Consider the following 12,580-nt stretch of genomic DNA (forward strand, 5'->3'; position numbering starts at 1 on the left):
ATAGAAGAAAGAACGTTTCGGGTAGAGACCCTTCTGTAGACTCCCTCTGGTTTTAGTGTTTTTAGTTTAATTTAAAGATACAGCGTGGAAACAGGCCCTTCGGCCCACCGAGTCCACGCCGACCACTGATCACCCGTACACTAGTTCTATCCCACACATTGGCGGAGTAAGTCAAGAGTCAAGAGTGTTTTATTCTCTCACATCCCAGTTAGAACAATGAAATCCTTACTTTGAGCAGCCCAACAGAATATGTAAACATAGTACTCTGTAAACAATGTTGTAAATGAGAAAACAAAATGGTGTATATTTATATATGAATATGTAACTATATAAATATATATGTGTGTGTATATAATATATATACCCACACACACACACACAGACAATTTCCCTCCTGTGATTAATAAAGTTCTATCGTATAGTATCGTGTGTGTAGGAAGGAACTGCAGTTTAAACGGTGGTTTAAACTGAAGATAGACACAAAAAGCTGGAGTAACTCAACAGGTCAGACAGAATCTCTGGAGAAAAGGAAAATATTATGTTTTGGGTTGGGTCCGAAATGGATTCCTGCACACCTTTGGAATGTGGAAGGAAACAAGAGAACCCGGAGAAAACCCATGTGATCAAAGGAAAAGGAGCAAACTCTATACAGACAGCACCTATATTCAGGATCAATTCCAGGTCTCTGGCACTTTTAGGCAGCAACTTTATGGCCAATGTACTGCCCCATAGTCTTGAACTTAATTAAAACATACAGTAGCTGTAAAGGGGGACATAGCGTCACTTGGAGATTTAAAACTGAAAATGGCTATTTTCATTTTTTTTAGTAACCAAAGTTATCAACGCATAATTTTTTGTGTGTTGGAAAACAAAATATAGTGGCACAGCTGGTAGACTTGCTGCCTCACACGCCAGAGATCTGTGTTTGATCCTGTCCTCGGGCACTGTCTGTGTTGAATTTGCACATTCCCCCTGCAAGCGTGTGGGTTTCCTCCCACATCCCAAAGACTCATTGGCTTTGTAGGTTAACTTGTCTCTGTAAAATTGCCCCTAATGTGTAGGGAGTGGGTGAGGAAAGTGGGATAATAGAACTTGTGTGAATGGTATTAAAAAATTAGAAGTTCCGGAGAAACTGAGAGAAAAAGAAAGGGAAGGACTGTGATATGGTGGCGACCAGGAAAGATTATGACACATAAGGCTCAAGTGCCAACTAAATGTCATATTTACAGCAGTTTATTTTCTTCTTTCCATTTTGGAATTTCAAAATTATTCATTCGATACACACCTCCTTCTGATTTATCTCCATGGCACACTTTCAGCCAATGCTGGAATCACTACCACTGGCCAAATCAGCATTTGCTACCACTCATCCCTAAAATGAAGAAACTTCTTAATAAGAAATTAAGAATGTTTGCGAAGGAACTGCAGATGCTGAAAAATTCGAAGGTAGACAAAAATGCTGGTGAAACTCAGCAGGTGTGAGGGTAGGGGGGTGGGTGGGGGCTAGAAAAAGAAAGGAAGAGGGGGAGCCAGGGGGCTAAGGGAGAGCTGAGAAGGGGAGGAGACAGTGTGGATTACCTGGAATTAGAGAAGTCAATGTTCATACCGCTGGGGTGCTGCTCCTCCAATATGTGGTGGGCCTCACTCTGGCCATGGAGGAGGCCCAGGACAGAAAGGTCAGATTCGGAATGGGAAGGGGAGTTGAAGTGTTGAGCCACCGGGAGATCAGGTTGGTTATTGCGAACTGAGTGGAGGTGTTGTGCGAAGCGATCGCCAAGCCTGTGCTTGGTCTCACCGAGGTTGATCATACGCTGAATAATCCAACCATATTTTTGTTTGGAAGTGGAAAGAAATAATAGAAATTGCATTCATTGCAATGTGTAAAAAGACTTGAGATACTGTATTATAATTTTGCTGCATGTCATTGTGGTATATATCATGTCTTGATTGGTGAATATGTTTAGTTTATGACTTTATTTGAAGCAGAAATAATATGTGAATGCTTCATTGAGCATAATTCCGACTGATAACTACGCACTTCGTCCGAGCACATTATCACACACGTCATGCAAACCACCTAAACTGTCCTTTGGCAACTTAAAAAGCTGCCAAGGTTGCCCGGCTGACAACAGAGAAAAAAAATTAAGTGAGAGCCCTGCAAGGTGTATAATATTTTTGACACTGTCATAGGCCTTTCTTACATATGCTGTCACAACGCACTGTAGTCTCTAAACAACCCTTCAGTAATTTTCCTAGCCCTCCATTTCAGAATGATAGTGTTTTAAGCCAACAACTCGACACTAGCACTGGCAATAAATAATTAAATAAATAAATAGATAAATAAATAAATAAATAAAACACAGCTTTCCAGCCCCTTATCTCATTGGCCATGTTCGGCTGCAAATCGGTGTCAATCTGGTGGACCATCTTCCTCTAGTCGTGGGGGTGGGGGATTGGGAGGGGCCTACAAGTGGAACAGCTTAGGGCCTCTCTTCATCTAAATCCGGTCCTGCCTTTACCCAATACATGTTTCGAATAATAAAAATATTTATTTTCTAATCGTCTGGATTTTCTTCAGCAATGAGGCCCAGTTATTATTAAAAGTAGTTTGTTTATTCTGATTAATGGATAAAATACAATTTTTGCTTTCAGCACAATATTGGAAGAAGAGAAAATGCAGCAAGAAGAACGGATGAGAATGGAGCAGAGACGACAGATCACAGTTTCCTGGGATTCTGGAGGATCAGATGAAGCCCCTCCAAAGGTACAGACTTCACAGATTTTAAAACATCTGATTGGTACAATGTACTTATATTGTAGTATTCTTTCATTGTTTGATTCCAGGTTTGACATAATGCATCTTTGCAAATCCAAGGGCCTCCCTCCTATTACCTGTTTTATATATAAACATATATAAACATGAAATAATTTAAAGGCTTAATGCATATCATCTTCTTCTTCTTCTTAAGCCCTTTGCTCCTCTAGGGAGCCTAGGCCATTGACAAATGTCATCCACCTCACTCGGTTGTTGGCAGTTCTTTCGAGATCTCCCCAGTTGAGCCTGCTTGACGCCCGTCCTGACACTAAAGCTCGGAGAGAGCTGGCCTGCATGCATAACTTTGCATGAGGTTCCATCATACGAGTTCTTGATTAAGTTTATGATCTTGGTGGGAATTCCATAGTTGTCCATTAGGCGCCATAGTGTTGTCCTGTCTAAGCTGTCACGAAGCTGATCTACAGGGACGTGTTCCATTCAATAGACTACTCAATGATGATCCGTAATGTTGCTATGTGGTCTGTGCATGATCGATCCTTCCTGAATCCTGCTTGCTGGTCCCGTAGCCTCTTGTCTACAGCTTCCTGAAGATGGTTGAGGATATAGGATGATTCCTCGGTAGTTGTTACATTTTCTTAGGTCACCTTTTTTTGGCAGTTTCACGATGTATCCCTCTGCCCATTCTGTGGGTGCCTTTTCCTCTTCCCAAATTCTCCCAAAGAAGCCATAGAGCATGTCTGTTGATGAGTCTAAATCTACTTTCAGGGATTTAGGTGGAATATTGTCAGGGCCCGCATATGTAGGTTTAGATTTGTTACTGTTTCTCTTTCTTTTTTTGTACGAGGCCACACGTTGCAGTACTTCAGATTTGATTGTTAGGATTGTGAAATTTTGAATGATTCGGATGTAAAAATTTCACATGGTGTTGTCTGGGTTTAAATTTCAGACAGCAGCTCAAATTGGTATATTATGTTTAACATAATGAAATCTCCCAAAGTACTAATGTCAAATCATTAAATGAAATTTAACACCAAGCTATAGGGTATGTTAATATATGTGATCCAAAGGCTGAATATTTACTTTGAAAGACTATTTTTAAAAGTGAAAAGAGAAACCAAGGGATTTTGAACATATACTAGAGCTGGAGACTTGGATAGCAAAGGAAAAGCACCACTACCAATGGTGGACTGATTGAATTGGGGTATGTAAAAGGCAACACTTGTAACGACAGAATATGGAACATAGAAAAGTAGAGCACAGGAACAGACCCTTCAGCTCACAATATCCGTGTTGAACGTGATACCAAGCTCATCTCATCTGACCCAATGTGACCCAAACCCCTCCATTTCCCGCAGTCAATGTATCTATCTAAGAGCCTCTGAAACGGCACTACTGTATCTGCCTCCACGACCACCCCAGGCAGCATATTCCAGGCACCCATCACCCTCTATATATTTTTTTTTAATGGCCCCACACTTCTCCTTTAAACTTGCATATCTCTCGTCTTTGACATTTACACCCTAGAAAAGGGTGGATTTCTCCCAAAGGACATTTCTACCCTATATATGCTCCACTCATATAATATACTTCTATCAGGTCTGTTTTCAGCTCTGTTGCTTCAGAGAAAACAATCTAAGTTTGTCAAACCTCTCCACCTTATAGCTAATATCCTCTAATCCAGGTAGCATTTTGGTAAACTTCTTTTTCACCCCCTCCAAAACCTCCACATTATTCCTGTAATGTGGCGTCCAGGACTGCATGCAATACTCCAAAAGCTTGGTTTCTTGCTTCCAATTCATCCCCCCTACAATCAGTCTGAAGAAGTGTCCCGACCCAAAATGTCACTAATCCATTTTCTCCAGAGTGCTCCAACTCAGTTACTCCAGCATTTTATGTCTATCTTACAGTTGAAAGGGGGTTTAATGGCAGGTGGTTGGACAAAGACCAGAAATGAAAAGACAAAAGGTTGTGAAAGGGAGGTATGGCGAGAAGAAGCGTGAAATGTGAAGCCAGAGGAAAGGATTTTCAAGAGAGAGTTAAATTTAGCTCTTGGGGCCAAGGGAATTAAGGGATAAAGGGGAAAAGCCGAACGGGGTACTGATTTTGGATGATCAGCCATGATCATATTGAATGGCGGTGCTGGCTCGAAGGGTCGAATAGCCTACTCCTAGATTTTCTTATGTTTCCATGATATAGGTACATGGGGAAGGGTAGATCTGCAAGTTAAGTTTAGCTTACATCATCAATAATCCTTTCATCTCACAGCTTTCAATACAAGAAAGGAAATGTAATTTAAGTCAATTTGTGTTCTGCAAAATAACTCTCATTTCAATGAGTGTATATTTTATAAACAAAAGTGGCTATGATTTTCTACCATTGTGCTTTGTGATATTATGTATTGAAAATATTATCATTTTATCATTAGGGCAACATTATGTCCCTTTTCCCCAAATTATCTGAAAGTTTATTCGTAAAAAATAAATTTTACTTGAGCTGTTACTTCCATTGAGTATGCTGTTTATGGTTTATATATAGCATGTCTTGGATTTTGCTTTGTATGTTCAATGCTCATCCATAAAGATAGTAAGAGTAATGCATTTTTGTTGCACTGATCCATTCTGCTTTGCTACTTTAATCTGCTTTGTGTGTCTGTCTGCAGCCAGCCCGTTGGCCATCCTTGCAACACAGTCTTAGCTTGGACACTCTATCTTTTCCTGAGTTCTCCCATCGCAATACCAAGTTTTGTTTCAGTCTAGAACAGCCATCAGCTTATGACCATCCATTCTGTGCAACTACTTCTGATAGACGGCTTCCTCTGCGACCTCGGCACAGGCCTTCTCTGCCCCCTTTGGTTTATGGACAGTGTGCTTGTCCCCTTCCATTTTATTTTGACAGGCTGAACACAAATCTGCAGCGACATCTGATGTCTGAAGAATGGAGAAGAGACCAGGGAGAAACAATGGTTAGGATTCTCTGTACAAAGGGAGATAACATGAGTACTTTTCATAAAGCTAATAACAGACCAGAATGAACTACCAAATAAAGTCCCTTGGTAACTCATGAAATATTTAAATTTTTTACATCAGGCATACTAAGTAGGAATAATGCGTTCAATGATTATCTTTTTAATTTAAATAACACTTGTAAAATAAAAAGTCACCATCTATTCCTACCGGTACAAACGTATCACTAATATTATATATTTCACCCATGGATGTCTATTGTATTGGCTCTTTTTAAAAAAAACAATTCTGGCTTTCACCTCTGAATATATGAGAATAATTTTCCTTCCAAACTTTATACAAGGCAACATTTTATCTTTTCTAATGTCTCAAAGTGGTGATCTCAGATCAGGAGCTTGCTACGTCAGGGAATTTTGAGAAAAATGATGACAATCTGACGCTGTTCAAACAAAATACCCCACTTTTTTTTAGCATATGTTGCTTTACATGCAAAGGTCTCTGAGAAAGAGTCCTCTGAACAAGTACATCATGAATAAAACTTTAAGGAAGATTCATGTCCATCCCTGATTAACAGGATGTGGTTCTCTGTTGATTGTCTGTAAGTGTGTTATTTGAAATTTAATTTAGCAGTCCTAGTAGTAATCATTTTTAAAATAGCTATAACCAAGTAAGCACCCATATTCCACACTAAATTTGGAAATCGCAAAACAGTTGGTGTGAGAACTGATAAAATATTGCATTCTTCTGAAACTAGTGGAGAAACAAAATGTTTCAGCATTGAAAAATGTTCTTCCTCTCTATTAATTTTTGCAAACATGATCTGGCAGTACCCAAGATGGATCACAATCATATAATTCACCTTGTGTACTAAATTTGCACAGCTCTTCATAACCTAACCCCTTGCAGATCCCATTGCAGATGTTTTTAGTTATAATAATGCGATAGAAAGTTTAACAAATTGACAAAGTTGCATTGTTTTAAAACCAGAAAAAAAACATTTAAATTACCAATCTCTTGAAGTAACATCCTTCTTTCTTGAGTGAAATGGATGAACTAACGTTAAATCTAACCCAGCATGCCCATTTTGGTGCTCCCTTTTACAGAGAATCTGTAAAAAATCTGTAACTTGTTTTTTTTTTTTTGCATTATAAATCTTTCATTCTCCTAGTTTTCTTGTGAAATTAGTATTTTCATGTTTTAATTTGATAATTTTCTCACCAGTGCGAAAGCTACTAACAAAATTATGAAGTTGCCATGATTTGTTGTGTAATGCAATGCATAACATGTATGATATAAATATGTTTCTTTCTATATACATATGTAAGAAATTCTGATAGCATTTTAGTAGTATGTGAAATCTACATAGAATAATACATAAATATCTTGAAGGAAAAGCTGAGCATGAGAATTAAGCACTGAAATTCAGTTAGTATAAATTACAGTTTTCTTTAACCTAGAGAAACATAGAAATTAGGTGCAGGAGTAGGCCATTCGGCCCTTCGAGCCTGCACCGCCATTCAATATGATCATGGCTGATCATCCAACTCAGTATCCCGTACCTGCCTCCATACCCTCTGATCCCCTTAGCCACGAGGGCCACATCGAACTCCCTCTTAAATATAGCCAATGAACTGGCCTCAACTACCCTCTGTGGCAGAGAGTTCCAGAGATTCACCACTCTCTGTGTGAAAAAAGTTTTTCTCATCTCAGTTTTAAAGGATTTCCCCCTTATCCTTAAGCTGTGACCCCTTGCCCTGGACTTCCCTAACATCGGGAACAATCTTCCTGCATCTAGCCTGTCCAACCCCTTAAGAATTTTGTAAGTTTCTATAAGATCCCCTCTCAATCTTCTAAATTCTAGAGAGTATAAAGTCTATCCAGTCTTTCTTCATAAGACAGTCCTGACATCCCAGGAATCAGTCTGGTGAACCTTCTCTGCACTCCCTCTATGGCAATAATGTCCTTCCTCAGATTTGGAGACCAAAACTGTACGCAATACTCTAGGTGGTCTCACCAAGACCCTGTACAACTGCAGTAGAACCTCCCTACTCCTATACTCAAATCCTTTTGCAATGAAAGCTAACATACCATTCGCTTTCTTTACTGCCTGCTGCACCTGCATGCCTACCTTCAATGACTGGTGTACCATGACACCCAGGTCTCGCTGCATCTCCCCCTTTCCCAATCGGCCAACATTTAGATAATAGTCTGCTTTCCCGTTTTGCCCACCAAAATGGATAACCTCACATTTATCCACATTATACTGCATCTGCCAAACATTTGCCCACTCACCCAGCCTATCCAAGTCACCTTGCAGTCTCCTAGCATCCTCCTCACAGCTAACACTGCTAGAAACTTGGAGATATTGCCTTCAATTCCCTCAATCATTAATATATATTGTAAATAGCTGGGTCCTCCTAGCAGATCGCTGCATTCCCCCTTCCCAATGAGCTGCTAGCTGGGGTCCTAGCACTTGCAGTCCCCACTAGTCACTGCCTGCCATTGTGAAAAGGACCCGTTTACTCCTACTCTTTGCTTCCTGTTTGCCAGCCAGTTCTCTATCCAATCAATACTGAAACCCCAATGCCTTGTGCTTTAAGTTTGTATACTAATCTCTTATGTGGGACCTTGTCGAAAGCCTTCTGGAAGTCCAGATACACCACATCCACTGGTTCTCCTCTATCCACGCTACTAGTTACATCCTCGAAAAATTCTATAAGATTCGTCAGACATGATTTACCTTTCGTAAGTCCATGCTGACTTTGTCCAATGATTTCACCACTTTCCAAATGTGCTGCTATCCCATCTTTAATAACTGACTCTAGCAGTTTCCCCACTACTGATGTTAGACACTCCTGTCCTAATGCCCAGATCTCCGTTCTTAAAAAGTGGGGTTGTCCCGCCAATCTTCAGGACACTCCAAATAAAGAGTTTTGAAAGATTATCCAATGCATCAAATTTCTGGAGCTACTTCCTTAAGTACTCTGGGATGCAACCTATCTGGCCCTGGGGATTTATCGGCCTTTAATCCATTCAATTTACCCAACACCACTTCCCGACTAACCTGGATTTAACTCAATTCATCCAACTCATTTGACCCGCGGTCCCCTGCTATTTCCGGCAAATTATTTATGTCTTCCTTAGTGAAGACGGAAACAAAGTAGTTATTCAATTGGTCCGCCATATCCTTGTTCCCCATGATCAACTCACCTGTTTCTGACTGCAAGGGACCTACATTTGTTTTAACTAATCTCTTTCTTTCATAAGTTTCATAAGATCCCCTCTCAATCTCCTAAATTCTAGAGAGTATAAACCAAGTCTATCCAGTCTTTCTTCATAAGACAGTCCTGACATCCCAGGAATCAGTTTGGTGAACCTTCTCTGCTCTCCCTCTATGGCAATAATGTCCTTCCTCAGATTTGGAGACCAAAACTGTACGCAATACTCAATACTTATCAATTATCTTTCACTCCTGTCCTTGCAGATCACCGTTCATTGTCCTTCCCAACACCAATATAACATTCTCCAATTCAAATGCTTATTTACCCCAAAAATTCATTGTTTCTGTACCTTTCCCAACATACTCACTTACTCACACGCAATACTCTTTGCCAACGTAGTGTTTCATCAGCCCCATACTCTGCAAGTCCCCTTCCTCTCTCCTTCAAAATCTCAAATCCACCATTTTGATCATATTTCAATTACTCTTGGAAATCACTAGATAATCATTTGCATTGGTTTGATCATCTCTCTCTCTCTCTCTCTCTCTCTCTCTCTCTCTCTCTCTCTCTCTTGGATTCTCTTGTATCTTAGGATATATTAATACTTAAAAGGTGCTCTACAATGCAAAGATATTTTCTATTAAAAGTTGCAATAATATTGTGATCAGATGTGTTTTAGTAATTAAATTAATGACTATCATCGACACAGTGGGTGTAATTTGATTAGAGTGATTTCTGTACAGTAGCAGAAGCATAAACCTGATTAGAAAGGCTAAAATATGGATCTCAAGAAAGAAAGAAATTTCATATTTTTAGAAAGGCTATTAGAAGAAAGTGTGGAGAAGATTTTTTGGAGAGTGATGAAAGATTTCATTTTTGTTGAAAATCCAGATTTGTGTACTTAAGAGTAGAGATGGTTAAGACATTGATATCATGAATTATTTTGGCAGAATAACTGATGCGAAATTTCATGACAATTAATGGAAACACTTACACAAAAGAACTAAAACAAAGTTGGGAAGCTGATTCCGTAATAACTTAAAAGGAAAATTGGATCAGTATTTGAAGGCATGACATTTGCAGAATCATGGCGAGAGAAAAAAAACAGAGTGCGATTTAGTTTTTGTAAAGCTTCTTCAAGTGTTGTTCTTTTGAGAAGAGTGAGTCTGTGTCCATCTCTGCAACTGAGCCATTCTATTAACTAGTGCTGCTCCAATTTTTGTGTAGAAGATAGAAACATATTTCTGGAGCGCTACTTGTGTGTTTCGGTTTCATAATATCATTAAAATATAAATGATTTAGAATACTTTGTTAGATTGTGTAGCAGGACATAGTTTAGGATATCAAATTAAACTATTTTATCACTTGCATGATTTTTATAAAAACATCCATGTTAAATGTATGTTTTAATAAAAATGCTATAAACAGACTGCATGTTCTTCAGGAGAGAGACCAGATATAACAATTTGATTTTTTTTTAAATTTCATCACTGGTTTCTAATTAATGAACAACTAATTATTACTGCATTTAATTGAATTACATTGACTTTATTGTGAAAACAATAAATATTTGCAAAATTCTTGTTGTCACTCCTCCACTTAACTGTCTTGGTTGAAAGTTTGACATAACTAATACTTCATTTATTTTTTGTTACACAGATGTTGTTTATACAAATTAACACCAAGCCAGCCAACGGTGGAATACTCCATCTCAATGTATCAAAATCTACCACCCTTTTTACTTTACTGAAATAACCAATTTTCTTTTATATTTCTTGCACGTATTGATTAGCTGATCTGCACAGTACTGGTACTTAGCTCTTTGTGATCATGTTATATTTCAAATAATGTTTTTTTTTGTATTTCTTCTGCAACAGCCCAGTAGACCTGGTTACCCAAGTCCACGATCCAGTGATGGAATATTCCCCAGTCCACAACATATGGTGCAACACAATCATTATCAGGTAAATAAGTGGTGCCATGTGTACTTCAAATTCAAGATGTCTTATGTAAAATAAGACAGTGAATTAGAAATTGTGCCCCTCTCAGTTAAGTAACAATGATTATTGCAAAAACATTGTTACTACCCTGCACAGCTATCAGTGAGAGTATAGATTGCGAATGGATCAGTGTCATCTCATAATCAAAACACTGACTCAGTGGGTCAGGCAACATTTATGGATGGAAAAGGACAAGGTTTTGCGGGTCCAAACACTTCTTCAGTCCCAATTCGAAACACAGTTTGTCCATTCCCTCCTTAGTTGTTGCCTGATGCACTGAGTTCCACCAGCACTTTGGCTCAAGATACTAGTATCTGTAAGTCCTATATCTTCATTTCATAATAAGACTCATTGGAGAAATAAATGAAATGAAATCATTCTAAATTTCACCAACATTTTAATCTAACATTTCAATGACTATAATTGAAATGAGGTTATGACAGCAGTGATTCTTTTTTGTATTACTTGTTCTGGTGTATTATGTAGGCTTGGATATTTCCATAACGTAACTCATTCCTGTTTTCATAAAAAGATGAAAAGTTTTTCTGATTCCTCATTTAGAGGCACAAAGGAAAGTCCAAAATCTACAGTTATTATAAAATGCAGTTATATAAAATGCTGTTCACGTAACGTCATGAGCCTGGAGAGAAAACAACTAGCTCAAAGTAAAATTGTTAGATTTCCATGTGTGTTACATTCTATTTCCAAGTGCTTCAAATTGTACAGAGATTTTTTTGCAGCTCAGTAAACATTATAAGACAAGTATTGATTTCTAGAATCCAATATTTAACATTTCTTGTAGCAAAATACTGCGGACGTTAAAAATCTGAAAATACAGTGTTGTAAGTACATAAAATCCTGGAGTAACTCGGGGTTAGGCAGCATCTCTTGAGAATATGGGGATGCAATGCTTTGGGTCAGGACCCTTCTGAAGAAAGGTCTCCTCCTGCTGCCTGACCCACTGAGTTACTCCAGCTGTGACTTTATTTGTAAACCAGCATCTGCAGTTCCTTATTGTCTCTGCTTGAAATACATAGCGGGTCAAGCAACATCCTTTGAGAGAAAAATAGTTAATTTTATAGGATCACCTATTTACTGACATGCTAAGTAGTTTCAAGATTCCAAGATTTTCTGCCTTTATTAAAAATTTCTCGCTCTTAACACTTTACATTTCATTATTTAAATTATGTATTTTTAGCAGGTTTCTGGATATACTGGTTCCCATGGAATTTCACCCATGCCTGGAAGTATTTATTCAGCACAGGCAGGTGTATTAGATGCTCACGATTCCTGGAATCACCATAGACCTCAGGATATTCAAATCTGGCCACAAAACTTAGAGGTAATAGAATTACACGAACCAATATTTGATGTGCTATTATAACTCAGTTGTCCTTTGAATGTGCAATAGTTATTGTTGTCTACTTATGCAACTTTGGAAATATATATATCAGTTATTTAACAGGAGCCATTTGAACGTCTCTCAAATTAGTCATTTAAGGAATTGACATCCTTCTTGAAGCATTCCAAACAAATTAAGTATTATTACTTAAATCAATAGTTGAATATTTTTGCTGCAAGAGCATTTGGGCTGGATTGCAATATTAATTAGTGTATTTA

General features: G+C 38.4%; 1 protein-coding gene across 1 annotated transcript in view; it reads left to right on the forward strand.

The window, feature by feature from the left end:
- Positions 1 to 12,580, forward strand: part of LOC129696222 (focal adhesion kinase 1-like) — a 425,097-nt gene that overhangs the window by 375,087 nt on the left and 37,430 nt on the right. The window contains 3 exon segments of the mRNA XM_055633900.1: positions 2,653 to 2,764; positions 10,838 to 10,924; positions 12,159 to 12,302. Of these exon segments, the coding sequence (XP_055489875.1) occupies positions 2,653 to 2,764; positions 10,838 to 10,924; positions 12,159 to 12,302 (343 nt within the window).

The sequence above is a fragment of the Leucoraja erinacea genome, chromosome 4 (assembly GCF_028641065.1).
Source record: "Leucoraja erinacea ecotype New England chromosome 4, Leri_hhj_1, whole genome shotgun sequence".
In the NCBI taxonomy this organism is placed as follows: Eukaryota; Metazoa; Chordata; class Chondrichthyes; order Rajiformes; family Rajidae; genus Leucoraja; species Leucoraja erinaceus.